Source organism: Papio anubis, chromosome 1 (genome assembly GCF_008728515.1).
Source record: "Papio anubis isolate 15944 chromosome 1, Panubis1.0, whole genome shotgun sequence".
Classification (NCBI taxonomy): Eukaryota; Metazoa; Chordata; class Mammalia; order Primates; family Cercopithecidae; genus Papio; species Papio anubis.
The window spans coordinates 190,103,826-190,123,747 of record NC_044976.1 but is presented as its reverse complement, the minus strand read 5'-3'; the positions used below and the strand labels follow the sequence as shown (position 1 = coordinate 190,123,747).

Genomic DNA, 19,922 nt, shown 5'->3' with positions numbered 1-19,922 from the left:
AGAAACAACCCAAAAATCCACACACAAGTGACTGCATAAACAAACCGCAGCATCATACAATGGAATACTACTCAGAAAATTAAAAACCCAACTATTAACACATGGATGAATCTCAAAAACCATGCTGAATAAAGCCAGGTTTTAAAAAGGGGGCATACTACATGATTTCATTTATAAAAAATTTTAGAAAATACAAACTACGGTGACAGAAAGCAGAGCACTGGTTGCCTAGGGACTGCGACAGCAATGGATTACCAAGGGTTATGAGGAAATCTGCAGGGCGACAGATGGTTCATTATTTGATTTTGGTGATGATGTCACAGGTATATAGTACAGTAAGCTCTCCCTCACCCATGGTTTTGCTTTCCACAGTTTCAGTTACCCATGGTCAACTGCAGTCTGAAAATATTAAATGGAAAATTCCAGAAATAAACAATTTGTAAGTTTTAAATTGTGCACCATTCTGAGTAGCATGATGAAACCTCAAGTTGCCCTGCTTTGTCCCACCTGAAATGTGAATCACCCCTTTGTCCTGCATATCCACATTGTATATGCTACTCATCCCTTTAGTTATCAACATCTTCTTGCCTTCATGATCCAAGACCACCTAAATAGATGATTCTTCTTCTGACATATCATCAGAGGTCAACAGTACCTAATGTTATGTCATAATGTCTATATCCTTCACCTCACTTCATCTTATCATGTAGGCATTTTATTATCTCACATCATCACAAGAAGAAAGGTGAGCATAGGATGATATTTTAAGAGAGAGAGAGACAGAGACCACATGTACAAAAGTTTTATTATAGTATATTGTCATAAGTGTTCTATTATTAGCTTTTGCTGTTAGTCTCTTACAGTGCCTAATTTATAAATTAAACTTTATGATAGGTATGTATAGGAAAAAAACATATATGTGTGTGTGCATACATACACACACACATATATGAAACATATATGTATGTATATATACACATACATATATATATATGGTTTGCTACTCTGTGTTTTCACATATCCACTGGGGGATCTTGGAATGCATCTCTCATGTATAAGGGAGACTACTGTATGTCTGTCAAAATGTATACAGTATACTTTAGATATATACATGTATTATATGTCAATTACACCCTAATAAAGCTGTAAAAAAGACTTACAGAAAAAAGTCCTCTTCTTCATCTGAATCATCTTCCAAAAGATTTCTCTGTCAAAAAAACAAAAAGACTTGAGTTTTCAGATTCAGAGGGCTTACAAAATGCCACAGAGGAGTAATGAAATAAGTCCTATACTAGTGAAATATCTTAACTCCAAGTGTCCATAAAGAGGGAAAAGTAATTACATACCCTTCACTGGAAGCTAGAAGATGTGGGACAACATTTATAGACTTTGCAAAGAAAATGCTCATAATTATAGAATCCTATAACTGACTAAAAAAGGTAGAAAGGTCACTGAAGCTGGTATGGGAGTGAGGAACTGCAGGTAGTCAGGAGGGAGCAAGTCCCCTCTCCTTCCTTCTGACTGCCAGTGTCTGTCTATTGGCAGAACTTAGGGAGCCAGGTGGAAAGAAGAAATATAATTTGTGGATTCCAATTGCAGCATCAGAGAAGAGTATAGAGGGATAGTTTGGAGCTGAGGACAAGGGCTTAAAAATGGGCATGTTCTACTTTTTAGCTACTCTACCCACAAACAGTCCCCTAAACAAATCTGAACTTCCAAACAAAAGCAACCTTACTTTTACAACATACAACAATTTTCCTTAAAATGAGGACAGTCTCACCTTCTCCCCAAAAGGGGTGGGTATAAAGTCCAAAAGGTGGCTAAAGAAGAGCAAAATCCAGACCTTTTCAGACACACAAGAGCTCAAATAGTATACAAGGATCCCTCATCCTAAATGCTTGGGACCAGAAGTATTTCAAATTTTGGATTTTAGAATATTTGCATATATATAAGGAAACATCTTGGGGATGGGACCGAAGTCTCAACACAAAATTCATCATGCTTCATAAAGACCTTGAGTTTCAAATACACCTTATATACATGGCCTAAGGGTAATTTTACACAATATTTTTTAATACCTTTGTGCATGAAACAAAATTTTGACTGCGTTTTGACTGCAACCCATCACATAAGGTCAGGTGTGGAATTTTCCATTGTGGCATCATGCTGGTACTTAAAAAGTTTCAGATTTGGGAGCATTTTGGATTTTCAGATTAGGGATGCTCAAACTGTACCACTTGTTGTAGGCGGAATAATAGCTCCCAAAGATGTTCATTTCCTAATTACAAAAACCGGTTTTTTTGTTTTGTTTTGTTTGAGATGGAGTCTTGCTCTGTCGCATAGGCTGGAGTGCAGTGGTGCAATCTCGGCTCACTGCAACCTCCACTTCCCGGGTTCAAGTGATTCTCCTGCTTTAGCCTCCCAAGTAGCTGGGACTACAGGTGCGTGCCACCACGCCTGGCTAATATAATCACCAAAACCTGTGAATGTGTTACCTTGAATGGTTAAAGGGACTTTGCAGATGTGATTACGGATCTTGAGAAGAAAAGATAATTATGAATTATTCATATGGGCCCAATGCAGAGAAGAGAGAGAGAGAGAGAGAGACAGACAGACATTACACTGATGGTTTTGAAGACACAGGAAGGGGCACGAGCCTAAAAAGGTAAACAGCCTCTAGGAGCTAGGAAAAGCAAAAGAACAGTTTCTTCCCTAAAGCCTCCAGAAAGAACACAGCCCTACTGGCACCTTGATTTTAGCCCCATAAGCTCATGTTAGACCTCTGGTCACCAGAACCATAAGACAATAAATTTGTGTTGTTTCAAGTCTGTGGTAATTTGTAGCAGCAGCAATGGGAAATTAATACACTACCCATGTACTTTTTCTGAGGAAATTCCTCAAGGAATTACAGCAGCCAAAAAGAAAATGAAATCAAAACAAAGACCTTAAGACTGAGATGGATGATGTGATCAACGAATCTAATACAATGTGTGGCCAAATCTAAATAGTTGATGATAATGTGACTGTAAACAATCAGTTAAAGCTTTTGAAAAAAATACGTATTATACAGAAAAGCTTAAAAAGAATCTAAAACTTTTCCAACAAAGCCCAGAAGCTGGGAGTGGGAGAGTGAAGTGAGGAAGTGAAAGCATTGCCAATATGGTCATCTTGACGAGGAGTGGAATGGAGGAAGTGGGAACAGGACTAGAATTAAAAAGTAAAACAAGGGAAGGGGCTTAGTTTTTGGTATGTTGACAGAGAACACAGATTAATACTACCATTAAAATATAAAGTTAGTAACAAAAGAGAGAGGGAAGGAGGCGGAAGGGAGTAAAATATCTGAACTGTGGTTTAGATATGGTGGTTCTGGGGGCAAGGAGGAAGATGAGTGAAAATAATCAATCTAGCATAAGGGAGGGCATAAGAGAATCTAGCATAAAAGGCATACGGGAAAAGGAAAATACAAGAAATACAATGACTATCACTATATCTACGTATAATATATGACATATACTAAAGAGTGAAAAAAATGAAAGAAGGATGTATTCAATATTCATTTAACAAGTATTTTTGGGCATCTTTTACGTGCTTCTATGTGCACTGTTTTAAGTACTAAGCACTGGTTTTGAACAAAAAGTCTGAGCTCTCACAGAAAACCAAGATTGCGACAAATGCTACGCAGAGAATTAAAACAGTGATGGGACAGAAAGTGATGGGGTGACTATGTGAGATTAGGCTGTCATAAAAAATCACTCTGAAGAGGTGAAATTTAAGCTGAGATCCAAATAACAAAGAGTCAGCCAAAGATTAGGGTGAAGAGCATTCACTGCTGCAGGACTAGCTGGCTGGCACAGAAAAAGTCCGAGTGTATTAGTTATTCACAATAAATTGACTAGTTTGAATGTCCCCATTTAATAACAAAAACTATATGTAATCAGGGTTCAAAAAAATTCTAGCCAATATCTGTTTGCAAGAAATTCATCTAAAACAAATATCGAATAAAGGATGGGGAAAAGCAGGGGTAGAAAACATACATCAGCAAATTCTAACAAAAAGACTGTTACAGTTAGCAATATAAAGAGGAATTTTAGGACAAAGTATTAAACAATCAAATAAGATGATTTTACAATAATAAAATGTACAATCCATCAAGAAGATTTAATAGCAACGAATGTTTAAATACCTAATAATATAGCTTAAAATATCTAAAACAAAAGCTGCGCAAATTATGAGAAAGCTAGTAAGAAAAAGAGACATTATAGAAGAACAAAGAATAGAAATAGATAATACCCAATAGAAGAAATGGCCAATGACCACATGAAATGTTTAAAACCAATTAATATTCAAGGAAATGCATTAGGTCATTTTTTAAATAAGTATTTCTTGAGTAGTATTCCAGCTAACAAGTAACAGTTACATCAAAATCATAGGAAGGATTTAACATAACCTTCAGAGATGGAGAGGCCAAATACAAAAAAAAAACTAGAACTTTGAAACTAAATAGCAAATCTTATTTTATTTTCCTTTATGGGTAAGCCATAAATGACATTTAATAAAATCCAAAAAATAGAAATTACGCAAGTCATATTCTCTGACCATAATGCGATGGAAAAAGGAAGTTTAAAAATACTCTTCTCAGCTGGGTGCAGTGGCTCACACCTGTAATCCCAGCACTCTGGGAGGCCAAAGTAGGGGGACTGCTTGAGCCCAGGAGTTCAAGACCAGCATGGGTAACATAGCAAGACCGTGTCTCTATGAAAAAAAAAAAAAAATTAGCCAGGCATGGTGGCTCATGCCTGTAGTCCTAGCTATTCAGTAGGCTGAGCTGGGAGGATCTTTTGAGCCCAGGAATTTGAGGTTACAGTGAGCTATGATCATGCCACTGCACTCCAACTTGGGTGACAAAACGAGACCCTGTAGCAAAAAAACTCACAAAAAACAAAAAACACTCTTCTCATGAACTCTTATGTTAAAATGTAAATAAAATTAGATTATTTTGAAATGAAAGACACTGGGAAGATCACAGGTCAAAATCTGCAGAGTACGGCCACAGCAGTACTTAAAGGAAAATGGGACTTTAGATATATTTTGTTATGAAATCACAAAGATTGAAAATATATAAAATAAATATTTAACTTTTAAGATGGGTAAGTTATTCCTAAAAAACACGTAACTCCAGAAATCTGAAAGAAAAAGATTAACATATTTGATTACATAAAAATTTGAAACTTGAACATACTATACATTGAATTTGGCTACAACCTTCTCTGCTTTACATACAGTTTTCAAAATTGACATAGATTGTATGAATTACAAACAAGTTCCGAGAGGTGATTTTACTGCATACATTTCCATACTTCAGTCTTCATCTTACACAAAGTTAGATGTGACTTAGAGGCTCTCTGTCCAGGACTGAGGTATTTACCTGACATATCTCAGATATCAGTCAATCAACTGTCAGCATTTATTGATCATCTTCCAGGATATTAATGCTTTGCAAGCATCTCTGGGTAAGTGACTAAAAATTTCCTTGGGACAATAAGAAAGAGGCTCAGATTATTCTAACCGATGATTTAAAAAATATTTCAACATATTTTGTGCACGCTGATCACTGAATATTCATCAGGAGCTTTCAGTCAGCTTGTACTGAATGCACATCAAGTCTGTGTTGTTTTACACTGAATTCCTTTATAGGTTCACAATTGGTATCATTTACTTTAACAAACTGACATTTATTCTCTGAACGGGTTTAGTATTTCTCCAAACCTTCTGCTTTGTAAAGACACGCTTTTTTTTTTTTTCCTTTTTGAGATGGAATTTCACTCTGTCACCCAGGCTGAAGTGCAATGGCACAATCTCAGCTCAGTGCAACCTCTGCCTCCCAGATTCAAGCGATTCTCCTGCCTCAGCCTCCTGGGTAGCTAGGATTATAGGTGTGCACCACTGCACCCAACTAATTTTTGTATTTTTGGTAGAGACGGGTTTCACCATGTTGGCCAGACTGGTCTCCAACTCCTGACCTCGTGATCTGCCTGCCTCGGCCTCCCAAAGTGTTGGGATTACAGGCGTAAGCCACCATGCCTGGCCAAGACATGCTTTTGATAGTAATTCTTCAGTGTATAGAATTCCAGCACAGGTATGTCAAATTTTCTGAATCACTTTTTCTTGGAGGTTTATCTTGAAAGATATTACATAAAGAAAGAGACCCTGGCTTATCCCTGTGAGTGATTTCTCAATCCCTGATCATTCTCTGCCTTCTCTCTGCCACAGCCTTCCCAGTTCACCCAGATTGGTTTATTTCCTCAAGGCATTTCTCAATTCCTTGCATGGGGAAATAGCTCAAGCAGACACTAAGAGTTTCACCATGGCGTGGAGGCAAAGATAGGTGACCAAAATTGTTGAAACTGCACCAAATGCTGGTAAGCAGTTGAAATTATGGCAAAGAAGGAATAATTGGATTTGGTAACATGGAAATCATTGGTGACTCCTTAAAGTTTATTTTTTAAAGCTTGCTAACAATTAGTCTATTGGTGGATTCTATTCCCCATTAAAAAAAAAAAAAAAAAAACAGGCTGCGAACAGTGTCAAATGTCTGTAATCCCAGCACTTTCCAGCACTTTGGGAGGCCAAGGCAGATGGATCACTTGAGCTGAGGAATTGGAGACCAGCATGAGCAACACGGCGAGACCCCATCTCTATAAGAAAAACAAAAACTAGCCGGGTGTGGTATAATGCACCTGTAGTCCTTGCTACTCAGGAGGCTAGGGTGGGAGGATAGCTTCAGCCCAAAAGGTGGAGGCTGCAGTGAGCCATGATAGCACCACTGCACTTCAGCCTCAACGACAGAGTGAGACCCTGGTCTCAAAAAATAAAAACAAACCATCAAAAACACACAAAACCCAAAAAGCTGTACAAAGGGTTAGATTAAGGGGAAGAAAACGTTTCCTGTGTTGTACTAAAATAAACTTAGGGCTAAAAGTCATAAGATGGTGGACAGAGTGGATAATATGAAGTTCTGAGGTTGTCCAAAAAGAGCATGTAAAACAAAGCAGACAAAAGCTTTGCAAAGGCACAGATTATGTCATCCAATTTTTAGCCCAGTGCCTAGCACACAGTAGGCGGTCAATATATATTTGTCGAATGAATCAAGGCAAGAAGGAAGGGAAGGAGGGCTTCAGAATGGTGCATTAAAAAAATAAGAATGTGAATTATTTCCCCCAATAAATATGTATTGAGTATTTATTCTAAAAGTAATCTGCCTACAACATTCATATAAAATGTCTTTCAAAATGCTGCATAATTTCTAGATTCATGTATCTTTGCACAGAATGTTCTGGAATAAACTAGAAATTGAAGCATTATATGAAAGATACTCTGGAACCTAAGATAATTACAGGTCTGGAGACCTTTATTTGGAATTCCAAAATCTAAAAGCTTCTGAAAATCAAAAGGTTTTGGAGGAAACTCTGACCTGAACTGATGTTAGCTAGTTTATTTACACACTTTATTTACATTAGTTAGGTATAACTAAATATACACTTCACTGAGAAATACTAATATTTTTGGAGGCACTGGTCCAGGCCCCAAAAATGCTGTTACATAGTATGTTCTTAACTTTCTAAAATCTGAAAAATTCCAAATATATTCAGCTTCAAAGTTCTTAAAAAGATATTGTGTATTTGTATAAAACTCCTTTTCAAAAACTAGGAAGAAGCTATGAGAATAATGATTTGATCAATAATAGAAGTAGGATTCAGTTGTCACCAATCTAAGTAACATGTTTTTAAATACATTTACTATGAAGAAAACAATTAGGATTAGACTATAGTCATAAACTTTTGATTTTCCTGTTATTATTAATTAATTTATTAATTTTTGAGACAGGGTCTTGCTCTGTTGCCCAGGTTGGAGTGCAGATCACAGTTCACCACAGCCTTTATCTCTCAGGCTCAGGTGATCCTCCTGCCTTAGCCTCCCGAATAGCTGGAACCACAGGCACGTGCTACCTTGCCTCACTAATTTTTAAAAAAATATTTGTAGAGACAGGGTCTCCCTAGGTTGTCCAAGATGGTCTTGAACTTCCGGGCTCGAGCTATTCTGCTGCAGTGTCCCAAGTGCTGCGACTGCAGGCATGAGCAACCGTGCCCGGATGGTTTTTTTCTATTATTTACAAAGGGAATGAAAACATATTTTGAATCTTTTGTTTTTAAAGCTTAAGACTCTGAACTTACCCTTTCACTTTTCACAGAACCCGTGACATCATCATCATTGAGGTGGCGCTTAAACTTGGGAGGCATATTTTTTACTTGCGAAGTATTTTCTACTTCTCAACAGGATAATCACTGCCTTAAAGAGAAAATAAATTTCATCAGATTTGAGACTTTGGGGTATAAGCTAAAGTACTTAAAACAATATACACAAGACCCCGTATAATGGTGACTCCCTCATTTTTCTGACTTCAGTTCCTCCCCTCTCACTTGTTCCATTCCAGTGAATGGGGCCTCCATGCTAGACCTCAACACATAAGAAATAGTTAAAACTATGAGAAAATGGATGTAATTGCCCTAAGAGAACATGTGTAGGATATGAGTGACTTAATATAGATTTTTTATAAAATGAAAGAGCAGATAGTAGAGGGAAGATGTCTCACTGAGACATTAAATGCTTCACAATTTAAATTTGGAGTCAGAAGACAGGATAACATGTCTATTTCTCTCACTTTTAGTTGGCTGCTTAAACAATGATTCAGTTTCCTCATGTGTAAAATAGTGATTTTCAGGCTTCGGCAGAGTTGGGATGGTCAAATTGGATAATACATGCAAAAATATTCTGCAAACTATAATGTCCCATTGGTACTCCATAAAAAGGGGTAAGTTTGGTAAGTACTGTGTGATATTGTGATTTATAAAATATATATATATATATTTGGTTTTAATCCCCATTTCCTGACATATCCTTGGAATCCCTGCAGTGATGTGTCTTGTGTATGCTAGTAAGATGCCTGGTAGCTTAGCCCCCAGATAGATTCAAGATGGAGGCTGGTCACAGAAAAACCTAGGCATGATTATAAGACTGTGACTTTTCAGCCCCACCCCCTAGCTTCCTGGGAGGGGAGGAGGGCTCCAGGTTGAACTGATTTCCAATGGCCAATGATGTAATCAATCATGCCTACTAATGAAGACTCCATAAAACCCAAAAAGGACAGGGTTCAGAGAGCTTCCTGAAAGCTGAACAAGTAGAGGGTTCCTGGACGGTGGCACACCTGGAGAGGGCACGGAAGCTCTGTACCCCTTGCCCTATGCACCTCTTCCATCTGGCTGTTGATCTCTATCCTTTATAATAAACCAGAACAAAGTGTTTCTCTGAATTCTGTGAGCCACTCTAGCAAATAAATGGAACACAAGGAAGGGATTGTGGGAACTATGATTTATAGCCAGTCAGTTGGAAGCACAGGTAAAACAACCTGGAACTTGTGACTGGCACCTGAAGGGGGGAATCTTGTAGGATTAAGCCCTCAACCTGCAGGATCTGATGCTATCTCTAGGTATACAGTATCAGAATTGAATGAGAGAACACCCAGCTGGAGAACCTGCTGCAGAACTGCCTGCTTGCTTGTGAGGAGAAGTCTTTTTGGGGTCACAGGAGTATTCTGTGTTGAGACAGAATAGGAGAAACTGAATTTTTCTTCTATCAAAACAACTGGATTAAACAAAACTAGTTTTCTTTGCTACAGAATGACTCACATCCTGTTATATGCTAATATGCATTGTGACTTTCCAGGAAAATGCTTGTGTATGCAACATATTAAAAATTTTTTTTGAGAAACAGTTGTTCTATGCAAATAATGAATTTTCAGTATTTTTGACTAGATGGTAGATGAATACTCAGCAATTCAGGATAGCTCAGAAATAATGTTATACTGTGTGCTAGGCACTGTGCTCAGTGATACGCATGCATTTTCTTTTACTCTTTATGACCCTTCTTTGAAGTAGGCACCAAGAAACTAGGAGAAAACTAAAGTTTAGTAACGATAACGTTAGTCACTACACTCATTGAAACAGCAGAGATACAGGCCTAAATTAATCAATGGCTGTGCATTATCAGTTTTAACTGTTTTTTCCAATTAGTTGCTCATCAGGTTTACAGAATTCTGTTCTAGAAAGACCCACTTCCTGGTAACAACCCAATAGTCCTGTTTCCTTCTCCACAAGAAGAAACACAGCCCTTTAAATTAGGTATAGTTAGATATCAGTTTGTTGCTTAATGATATACACTTAAAAAAGAATAATCCCAGAATCATGTTTCACGAACCAAATAAAAGTAATATTTTAAGTCAGCTGCTTGTCAAAAGAAACGGACACAAACACTCTTCTTTTGTAAGAAATGCTTCCAAATCAGAAATTATTCACTTGTAACAAAAACCAAACTCTTGCTGCCTAACAGCTCTTGAGTTCTTGGTTCCACAATATTTCTGTCACATACATCTGGCCCTTTTATTTCTCATACTTTGATTTCAGAATACTTAATTCTTGCAGAAATGTAACAGAATACATGGAAAAACAGATGACAAGGCAAATTACTGAAGAACTTGTGCTTTTAACTATATCTGTATTTAGATTTTAACCCCTGCAAAGAGGCTCCCTCAACATCTCAAAACAAACAACAGGCTGACTTATATAATGCCTTTATGAGACATAGGGTAAAACTACCATCTTAAAGAGGAGCAAACCCCATATTCAGGTCTCTTAATCCCAGGAAACCATGTGCAACAAATAGAAAGCCCATCAGCAAAGCAGTAGGCAGATTAATTAGCTACCTTGATGAACTTTGACGTTATTTGCAACTGGTGATTATTAGTAACTGATGACATGTGTATCAAACAACTAGTAGAAATGAATCATGCTCAGAAAGTAGACAAGGATATAGTCCGCCTAAGATTCTCCTACAAAAAAGACATGTGAATTCAGGTGTTTGTGACTAGGTATACATGTAAATAAGAGAGCCATCATGTACTTCCACATTGAGGATAGACCACCACTATAAAATTCACTTTAAAAAGTCACATCACCGTATGCTTCTTATACATCGGCATATACTTAAATGTCTATGTATGCATTTTTGTAAGTAGTACGTTATTTTGTAAGTAGTACGTTATCAACAGCTTTGAATCTGGGCAGAGGCTCTCCTTTTCCCAGCCTCCATTCCCTTTCTGACTCGTCTTCCTTGTCTGTCATCAGCCGTCTTGCTTGATGCAGTTTCACAGAAATAAAGTGACTTGGATGGACACAAACCGGAGATGTCATTTGCAAAACCTGTCAAGTATAACGATTCACCCCCACCTTCCGGTCATTATAAACACAGCAGGGTTGGCGCTCTTTCTCCCGAGCCCTTTAAATACACAATTCCAGGCAGCTCCGTTCACCCCCCACACCCAATCTGTCGCACCAGGCCACGTCCCTGGATATATCTGCTCCTAACACTGGCCCTTCCTGCCCCACGGTACCCCCTGGCATTCCTGACTGCATCCCACTCTTAACAAACCTTCCCCATCCATGGCACTGTTTTCTTCCCATCACCCAGAGTTCCCCTCCATTCCAATTCTTCTCTTCCTCAACTGCTCCCCGTCCGCACACCCCTGTCCTCGTCTTCCTTCCTCACGACACCCCGGGCCCCAGCCTTTTCCCACTCCGGGGTCCCTTCCTAGATGCCGGAGGCCTGCCGATCAGCCCGACTAGGACTTCGGGGGGCGGCGAGGCAGGGCGTCTTCTTCGTTTCCTTCCTCCTCACACCAGCCCCTCCCGCTGGGAACAGGCCAGCGCCAGTACCTGAGGCTCCCGGGGAACTCCCGGCAGCTCTCCCGGGCTGGCGGTGCTGGGCGGGCGGTGCTGGGCGGGCGGGGGAAGGAGTGGGAAGCCGAGGTAAAAAGCTGGGAGGGGGAGACAGTGGGTGCAGACCCGGCGTCGGCCGCAGCGCCGCAGCAGCGCCTCCGCTCATCGAGCCGATCGGCGCTCGGCGGCCTGGCGCCAGGCGGAGAGGGCGGGTCCAGGGCACGGAGATAGTCGAGGAAGTCGATTCCGCCGAACGCGCTTCGCCTAAAAGAGCCCGGACCCACACGCAGTTTAGGTGCAGCTTTCCAAGGTTATGCTGTGCGTTAGGGGAGGAACGACCACCGGTTCTCCAGGTTCCGGTCGCGAGCCGGTGGACCTGCTTCGGGTTCGTCTGGGGCCTTTTCTGAAGAAAGGAGATCTGTTCGATCCCCTGTTTACAGAATTAGCTAGACTTGGAAAGAGATGTTAGGGGTTCCTAGGCCAGGCTCCTCCCTTTAGATAGGAGGAATATCTGGTTCAGAGAGGAGGTTGACTTAAAGTTACACAGCTAGTTTAGACAGATACGGAACGAGGGCTCGGTGTTCTTTTCCCGGTATCCCTTAGTTGTAACCTGAAAGCCTTCAGGTTTCAGGGAAATCGCCCTTGCCAGGCCATTCCGCCACTCTGCCCATTCCTCCCTCACTCCCTCCCCCTCCACCCAATTTGGTATCATGTTTAGATCTCCAAGCCCGCAGTAGCTGGCTACCAAAAACAATTCCTAATTTTGTTTTTCCGTTATCTTATTTGTTTTATTATCCATTCCTCCCACGCCCCAGCTGGATTATTTTACTCATTGAATCATATTCACTACACATCTTTTAAAATGAATACAGTGTCTATGGGTCCTTTGTTGATAGAGTATTTTAACTGTCTGAAATGCTTTGCCAGGCACTTTCTAAAGATATAAAAATAAGAGGGGGTGTTCAAGAACAAGAGTAGACAAAACAGCAGGAGGAAAGATCTGAGGACACTAAAGGAAAGGAAAGAATAGACACCCTCTTACCAAAAAGTTACTCTTCGATTTTTTTTTTTTAATGTAAAACTGTACTAACGAATTTGAAAAATGCCATGACTAAGGCAATGATGCTCAGCTCTGATTCACTTGGAGTTGAATCACTTGGAAAGCTTTTAAAACTGCGTAGGTGCCCACGTGTTACCTAGATTCTGATTTAAATGGTCTGAGATTTAGAAACAGCCGTTGGGTTGTCAGTTGAAGGTTCTGAAAGCTTGATGCTAAACTCAGTTGCCTGTGTTTATGCCAAGTTGCTGACTTGGACTGAAACGGCCCACTTAGAAACCTCTCATGGTTTATATCTCTGTCTAGGCGTGATAGTGGGACTACCCCCAGACTCCACAGGTAACCCAGACATCATTTTTCCTTTTACGGCTGATTTTTTCTTTTGAGACGAGTTATCACTTCTTCTCCCAGGCTGGAGTGCGGTGACACAATCATACCTCACAGCAGCTGTGAACTGGTCTAAAGTGACCTTCCTGCCTCTGCCTCCCAAGTAGTTGGAATTACAGGCACAAGCAGCTGTGCCCAGCACTTACAGTTGATTTTATGTCTGTATATTTGCATGTTATAGGATATTTTCTGGCTTTGGTGCCTTAGCCAGTTGGAGCTTTAGCTAGTTATAGCCTCGTCTCTTGTGCATAGACAACTTAAGGTGTGGTCAGTGAGCTCCAACAGCACGTCATTGCATAGCTTTTATGGATAATCCTTTCTTTGGGTTTCTTTGTTTTTTAACCATAATTCTTTAGTCCCACCAGTCATTTTGGAATGGTCGCTTAGGAGAGGGGTAATGCAAGTCCCACCCTTTAATCACCTGAACAAAGTCCCTTTGACTATCCCCAATATTTGCGAAACTTAGAAAATGTCATTTTACAGTTAACGTGAATCAAATATACCAGTAAGCCTAAAAGATTATAAGTAGCACTGAGCTTAGAATCAGAACTCCAAATAAGTAACTCAGTAAGCAACTTGAGTTACTTATTTCCTCCATTTTCTTTTTAGTGAGCTTCAGTTATTCAGATGTTAGTCCTCTAATTTTCTTTTCCCCTTTTGCAACATGACACCTTCATCCTTAAGAGTGCCTGCTGTCCTCCGAGCTAGAGAATCAGCGTTTTGCTTATTCTCCCAAGACTAAATCTCTGGGCTTTTGATGGGATAACAAAGGGAATCTGAGCATCTGATTCATTCTTAAACAGACTTTCTACCATTCCCCCTTTATTTCTAGCTCACATCATGCTCTCTTCAGCTTTACCCGGTGCTTCCAATTCCTGAGCCTTGTGCAGGGTTTCACTGTGTGCATCAGGTTGCTTCATGGCCTGCTTGGAATTCCTACTTTTCAAGTCTGCTAAGGTAATTGCTTCTTGATTCATCTCCCTTCTAGCTTTCAATATTTAGTTGCTAAATGTTCAACATTACTTAAAATGTAAAAGTAAACAAGGAAATACCATTTTTCCTCTATCAGTGACTGAGAAAGGAGTTGAGCAGAAGATCTTCAATCCAGTCTCTCCCCTCGTAGGGAAATACTCTCAGGAAAGCAAGCAAGCGAGCGTGTGATTTTTATAAATATGGTAATTACAGACCTCCTGGCAAACAGACCAGTGGTATTTGCTAGCTGAAGAGTCCATATTTACGAAATTCCTCTATCAAGATGTCCCGGATTGTCCTGGGATTGTTTATGGTAAACACATTAAGAATCGATCTGGTAATCCCAGCACTTTGGGAAGCTGAGGCAGGCGGATCACTTGAGGTCAGGACTTACCAGCCTGGCCAACATGGTACAACCCCATCTCTACCAAAAATACAAAAATTGGCTGGGTGTGGGGGCATACACTTGTAATCCCATCTGCTCAGGAGGCTGAGGCAGGAGACTCGCTTGCACCGGAGAGGCAGAGGTTGCAGTGAGCAGAGAGCGCGCCACCGCACTCCAGCCTGGTAGACAGAGCGAGACTCCCTCTCACAAAACAAAACAGAATCAATGTGGATTTCAGGGGTACAATTAACTGGAAAATACCGCAGAAGTTATATAACTTAGCGTAAAATGGAAGTGTTTTGTAACTGAGTTGGCTCCTTCTGTGTAAGTGGGGGGACTGTACGCTTGATTTAGAAACCACATCTGTCCTGGGCCAGGATGCATCCAAAGCAAGAAGAAAGGACCTGGGAATTACTGGTGTTCTTGAAATTATTAGTAAAGCTTGATACTGAGTAAAATCTCTGATTTGACAGTTTGATCCTTTGTGTCAGCTCAATGACAAAAATAAAAAAATTGATACTACAGTATTGGGGGGGGGTGTGTGTGTGTAGTATGAGAGCAGGGTGGGAGGAACAAGCATTCTTAAACACTTAGTAGGAGTATAAAAATTGGTGCATTTTTTAAAAGTTCACGGTAATTATATGTATCAAAACTTTATATGAAGTTCTTTTTGATCTAACAATTTTACTTCTAAAATTTATCCCATGGGTATACAGGTTGTATATAAAAGTATTCTATAAAAATATCTGTTACAGGATTTTTGTAATAGAGTGAAAAAAAACCTCTTAACTGTTCAGCAATAGGAAATTGCTGAAATAAGTCGTAATGTAGCCATTCAATAGAATAGTATGTAGCCATTAAAATAAACTAGATAGATCTATATGTGCTCACATGGAATACCTGTATGATGCTATAAGGTGAGAAAAGTAAGGTGCAAAATAATGTGTAGACTCTACTTCCATTTGAGCATCTCACACACACACACACACACACATCAGTAGGACGGTGATTCTGGCATGGAAAGTGTTACGGACTGAATTATATCCCCTCAAAATTCCTATGTTGAAGTCCTAACTTCCAGTGTGACTAGATTTGGAGATAGGGCCTTTAGGACAATAATTAAGGTTAAATGAAGTCAGAAGGGCAAAACCCTAATCCTATGGAACTAGTGTCTGAGTGCATGGGCACAGAGAATAGGCCATATGAGAACACAGAAGATGGCCATTTGCAGTCCAGAAAGAGAGGCCACACCATAAACCAAGCCTGATGGCCCCTTGATCCTGGACTTTTAGCCTCTAGTACTGTGAGAAAATAAATTTCTGTAATTAAGCCACCTAGTCCATAGTATTTCATTATAGCAGCCCTAGAAGACTAATACAGAAGGGAAACTTTCTTGATGTGTAGTGTTTTGTACCATTCGAGTATCTTTACCATGTATAGCACTTTTTCAATTAAAACAATAGTAGAGGCACTCTCTTCCCCTAAAATTGGGACCAATTGATCAGTTAATTTAAAAAGTCAGTTATAGTGGTACATATTTTAAAATGGCAAATATATACTTTAGTCATTTTATTTTGACTCAAATGTATAATTATATGTTCACTCACCAGTCTTGGTAGTAGGCCCAAGACCTTTTATCTGAGCATGAGTTTGCTTGTTGGAACAGTTTGTCTTTGTTACAATTTGCATTGTTTCCAGTTTCCAGTTTCATTTTCTTCAAAGTGGAACAAGAAGTTAAAGACACCTTTCAAGCAGTTTGAATGCCCAGTCAGTCTAGATTTTTGTACAATTTTTTCTCCAAAGTTTTACAGATTTGCCTTACCTATGCCTAGTTCTACAGTAATTTTTGTTTGTTGTTCATGTTAATCAACTTAGTTTTTATAGAAAATAACTTTCGATTTGTATTTCATTAGAAATCTATTTACATATTTAAATAGATTCTATAAGTATAATAGACATAAATACTTTGGAGTACAAATGCAAATTGACTCTTGTAAGCATATAACTCAATTAGTTTGGAGAGGAAGTATACAGGTATCATGTAGTTAACCATTATCTTTTCATGCTTAGAGTGCCTTGGTGTTATATAAATATGGTATTAGTTTATTTTAGTTTTGATTTTAAATGCTTTTAAATCCTTTATCCAGATTCATTAATAACACTTTTCTAATGCTGACCTCAACTCCTAAATGGATTTCATGAAAGTGTGAATAAAACCAAAATAGTTCAGCCCTCTTTTTATCTCCAAGCAGATGAAGAAACAGAGTGCCAGAGAGTTTACGTGGTTTGTTAACATTTCAGTAAGTTTGCTTTATTACTTCTCTTTAAATATGTATCTCCCCCCAGCATGCATTGTTTGAGAATTAGTTATAGATGTCATGCCTCTTTTCCCCTAAATACTTCAGTAGGTATCACCGAGAACAAGAACATTCTCTTCATAACTCTAATTCAGTTGTCAAATTCAGAAAATTTAACATTGATATAATATTATTTCCTATCAAAGCATCCATATCAAAGTTTGCCAGCAGTCTCAGTTATGTCCTTTGCAATGTGAGTATAGTCTACAGAGAGAATGGAGAGTAATGAGTAACAAAGCAAGTGGAATTTAGTTTTTAAGGATAAGTTCAACTATAGTTTAATTATTTTTAATATATATAATAATGTGGGAAATGCCCTGACGCCTTCCTCATGAAACTTTAGATGTGACATTATAAGATGGACTCAGAGAGGTGCTTTGTTTCTCTTCTAACTGTTCTTGTTTATTGATGTAGTGACATGTTGCAAGAATTTTATCTTGGAGAAATTACCTTCCACAAAGATGGCAACATTAGAAGAACCTGCATAATAATATGCTGTAATTGTGTTATGAATTTATTTTACTACTTCTCTGAAAGTTAAAAATGGTTGCCATTTATTTTCTTGGTTTCACACCTATTTTCTTAAGAACTATGCTTCATGATTAGCATATGTTTCTGCACAAATCCTCTCTGATATCAAGTGTCGTTTTCCTCATTTTATCATTTGGACCTCAAGGTTCTGAGATGACATGTGATTTGTCCAAAGTTAGAGAAGGTACAACTGAGAACACTAGAAAATATTGCAGAGCAATAAGCTTAAATTTAGATAAATATTTTCTCTAAATGAATCACATGCTTTTCCCTTATAATAGAGATTAGGCTGCTGGGCGCAGTGGCTCACACCTGTAATCCCAGCACTTTGGGAGGCCGAGGTGTGCAGATTGCCCGAGGTCAGGAGTTCCAGACCAGCCTGGCTAACATGGTGAACCCCGTTTCTACTAAAAATACAAAAAAAAATTAGCCCAGCGTGGTGGCACACACCTGTAGTCCCAGCTACTCAGGAGGCTGAGGCAGGAGAATTGCTTCAACCCGGGAGGTAGAGGTTGCAGTGAGTGAGCCGAAATCGTGACACTGCACCTGGGTGACAGAGGGAGACTCCGTCTCAAAAAAAAAAAAAGAGATTAGGCAGTTTTTTCTTAAAGCTTCACATAGGTAGAATCCATCAAGCATAATGTTTTGTTATGATCTCACTTAATTCAAGAGGCTTTAGTCGCTCAAGGTAAAATACAACTGTAATTTCTTGCTGAAAATGGTAATATTAATCTTGAGTGAAGACTATACTTTCAGGGATCATTTCTATAGTTTGTTAATCTTGGGTGCTATATCAAAGAGAATCAATTTGTCCATCAGATATGTGTGACAGGTATTCTGTTAAAGTCTGGGGATACAAAAATGGCAAACCACCTTTACTGTCCTCTAAAAACTTACAAGCTTGCACAGAAAAACAAGAGTAAGCAACTACAGCCATGTGCCACCGAACGACGTTTCAGGCAACAAAGGACTGCATATATGTAAGATTATCATCTGAAAAATTCCACCTAGCGATGTTGTTTCTGTTGTAGTGCCATGGATTACTCAAGAGTTTGTGGTGATGTTGGTGTGAACAAACCTGCCCTGCCAATCTTATAAAAGTATAGCATACACAATTATGTACAGTCTGTGATACTTGATCATAAATGACTCTTACCAGGTCATGTATTTGTTATACTATATATCATTATTTTAGAATATATACAAAATATACTTATACGAAAAGTTAACTGTAAAACAGCCTCAGGCAGTTCCTTCGGGAAGCATTCCAGAAGAAAACATTGTTAAATTAGTGTGTGTTAAAACAGTGTGTGTTATTGTTCCTGAAGACCTTCCAGTGGGACAAGATGTGGAGGGAAACAGCAATATTGGTGATCCTGACCCTGTGTAGACCTAGATTAATGGGCGTGGCTGTGCCTTAATTTTTAACAAAAAAGTTTAGACAGTAAAAATATATACAATAAAAAAATTTAAAAATAGTAAAAAATGGTCCGGGTGTGGTGGCTCATGCCTGTAATCCCAGCACTTTGGGAGGCCAAGGCGAGTGGATTGCTTGAGCCCAGGAGTTTGAGACTAGCCAGGGGAACATGATGAGACCCCATTTCTACAAAAAATGTAAAAAGTAGCCAGGCATGGTGGCACACACCTATAGTTCCAGCTACTCAGGAGGCTGAGGTAGGAGGATTGCTTGATCCTGGGAGGTTGAGGCTGCAGTGGGCCCTGATTGTGCTGCCCTCCAGCCTGGGTGGCAGAGCCAGACTCTGTCTCAAAAAAAAAAGAAAAACACAAAAAACAAAAAAAAAGTAAAAATAGTAAAAGCTTATAGAGTGAAAATAGAAAAAGTTTTTACACAGCTATACAATGTATTTGTGTTTTAAGCTAAGTGTTATCAGTCAAAAAGTTTAAAAGTTTATAGAGTAAAAAATTACAGTAAGCTAAGGTTAATTTATTGAAGAAAAAGTTTTTAGAAATATATTTAATGTTACCTAAGTGTACAGTGTTTATCGAGTATACAGTGGTGTACAGTAATGTCCTAGGTCTTCCAGTTCACTCACCACTCACTGACTTGCCCAGAGCAACTTCCGGTCCTGCCAGCTTCATTCAGGAAGTGCCCTATACAAGTGTATCATCTTTAAACCTTTTATACATATTTTTATTGTGCCTTTCCTATGTGTATCTAAACAAATATTATTTATAATTGCCTGCAGTATTCAATACAGTAACATGCTAGACAGGCTTGTAGCCTAGGAGCAATAGGCTATGCCGTATAGCCTACGTGTGTAGTAGGCTATACCATCTAGGTTTGTGTGCCTACACTCTGTGATGTTTACATCTTTTCCTTCCTTCCTTCTTTCTTTCTTTCTTTCTTTCTTTCTTTCTTTCTTTCTTTCTTTCTTTCTTTCTTT

At 39.0% G+C, this 19,922-nt stretch overlaps 1 protein-coding gene and 1 pseudogene across 6 annotated transcripts in view; one reads left to right on the top strand and one right to left on the bottom strand.

The window, feature by feature from the left end:
* VAMP4 (vesicle associated membrane protein 4) overlaps nucleotides 1-12,018 on the bottom strand; it is a 40,337-nt gene extending 28,319 nt beyond the window's left edge. For 2 of the 5 annotated variants that reach the window (XR_640882.4, XM_003893562.4), the window contains exons 1-3: nucleotides 11,826-12,018; nucleotides 8,232-8,346; nucleotides 1,161-1,207 (exon numbers count right to left, since the gene is read on the bottom strand). Coding sequence is in view for 3 of the 5 variants with exons in the window: in XM_003893562.4 (XP_003893611.1) it covers nucleotides 1,161-1,207; nucleotides 8,232-8,297 (113 nt within the window). In the remaining 2 variants the exon portion in view is untranslated. Of the gene's footprint in view, nucleotides 1-1,160; nucleotides 1,208-8,231; nucleotides 8,347-11,541; nucleotides 11,786-11,825 lie in introns of those variants that run through there. The other 3 variants (XR_001897698.3, XM_017952391.2, XM_009194103.4) reach the window with 3 other exon arrangements.
* A 40-nt stretch (nucleotides 12,019-12,058) lies between these two features.
* The window catches only part of LOC103880035, a 21,579-nt pseudogene continuing 13,715 nt past the window's right edge, over nucleotides 12,059-19,922 (top strand). The window contains exons 1-3 of the transcript XR_002518855.2: nucleotides 12,059-12,213; nucleotides 14,105-14,229; nucleotides 16,882-16,929. The product of XR_002518855.2 is annotated as an RNA-binding protein 3 pseudogene (transcript). The remainder of the gene's footprint in view (nucleotides 12,214-14,104; nucleotides 14,230-16,881; nucleotides 16,930-19,922) is intronic.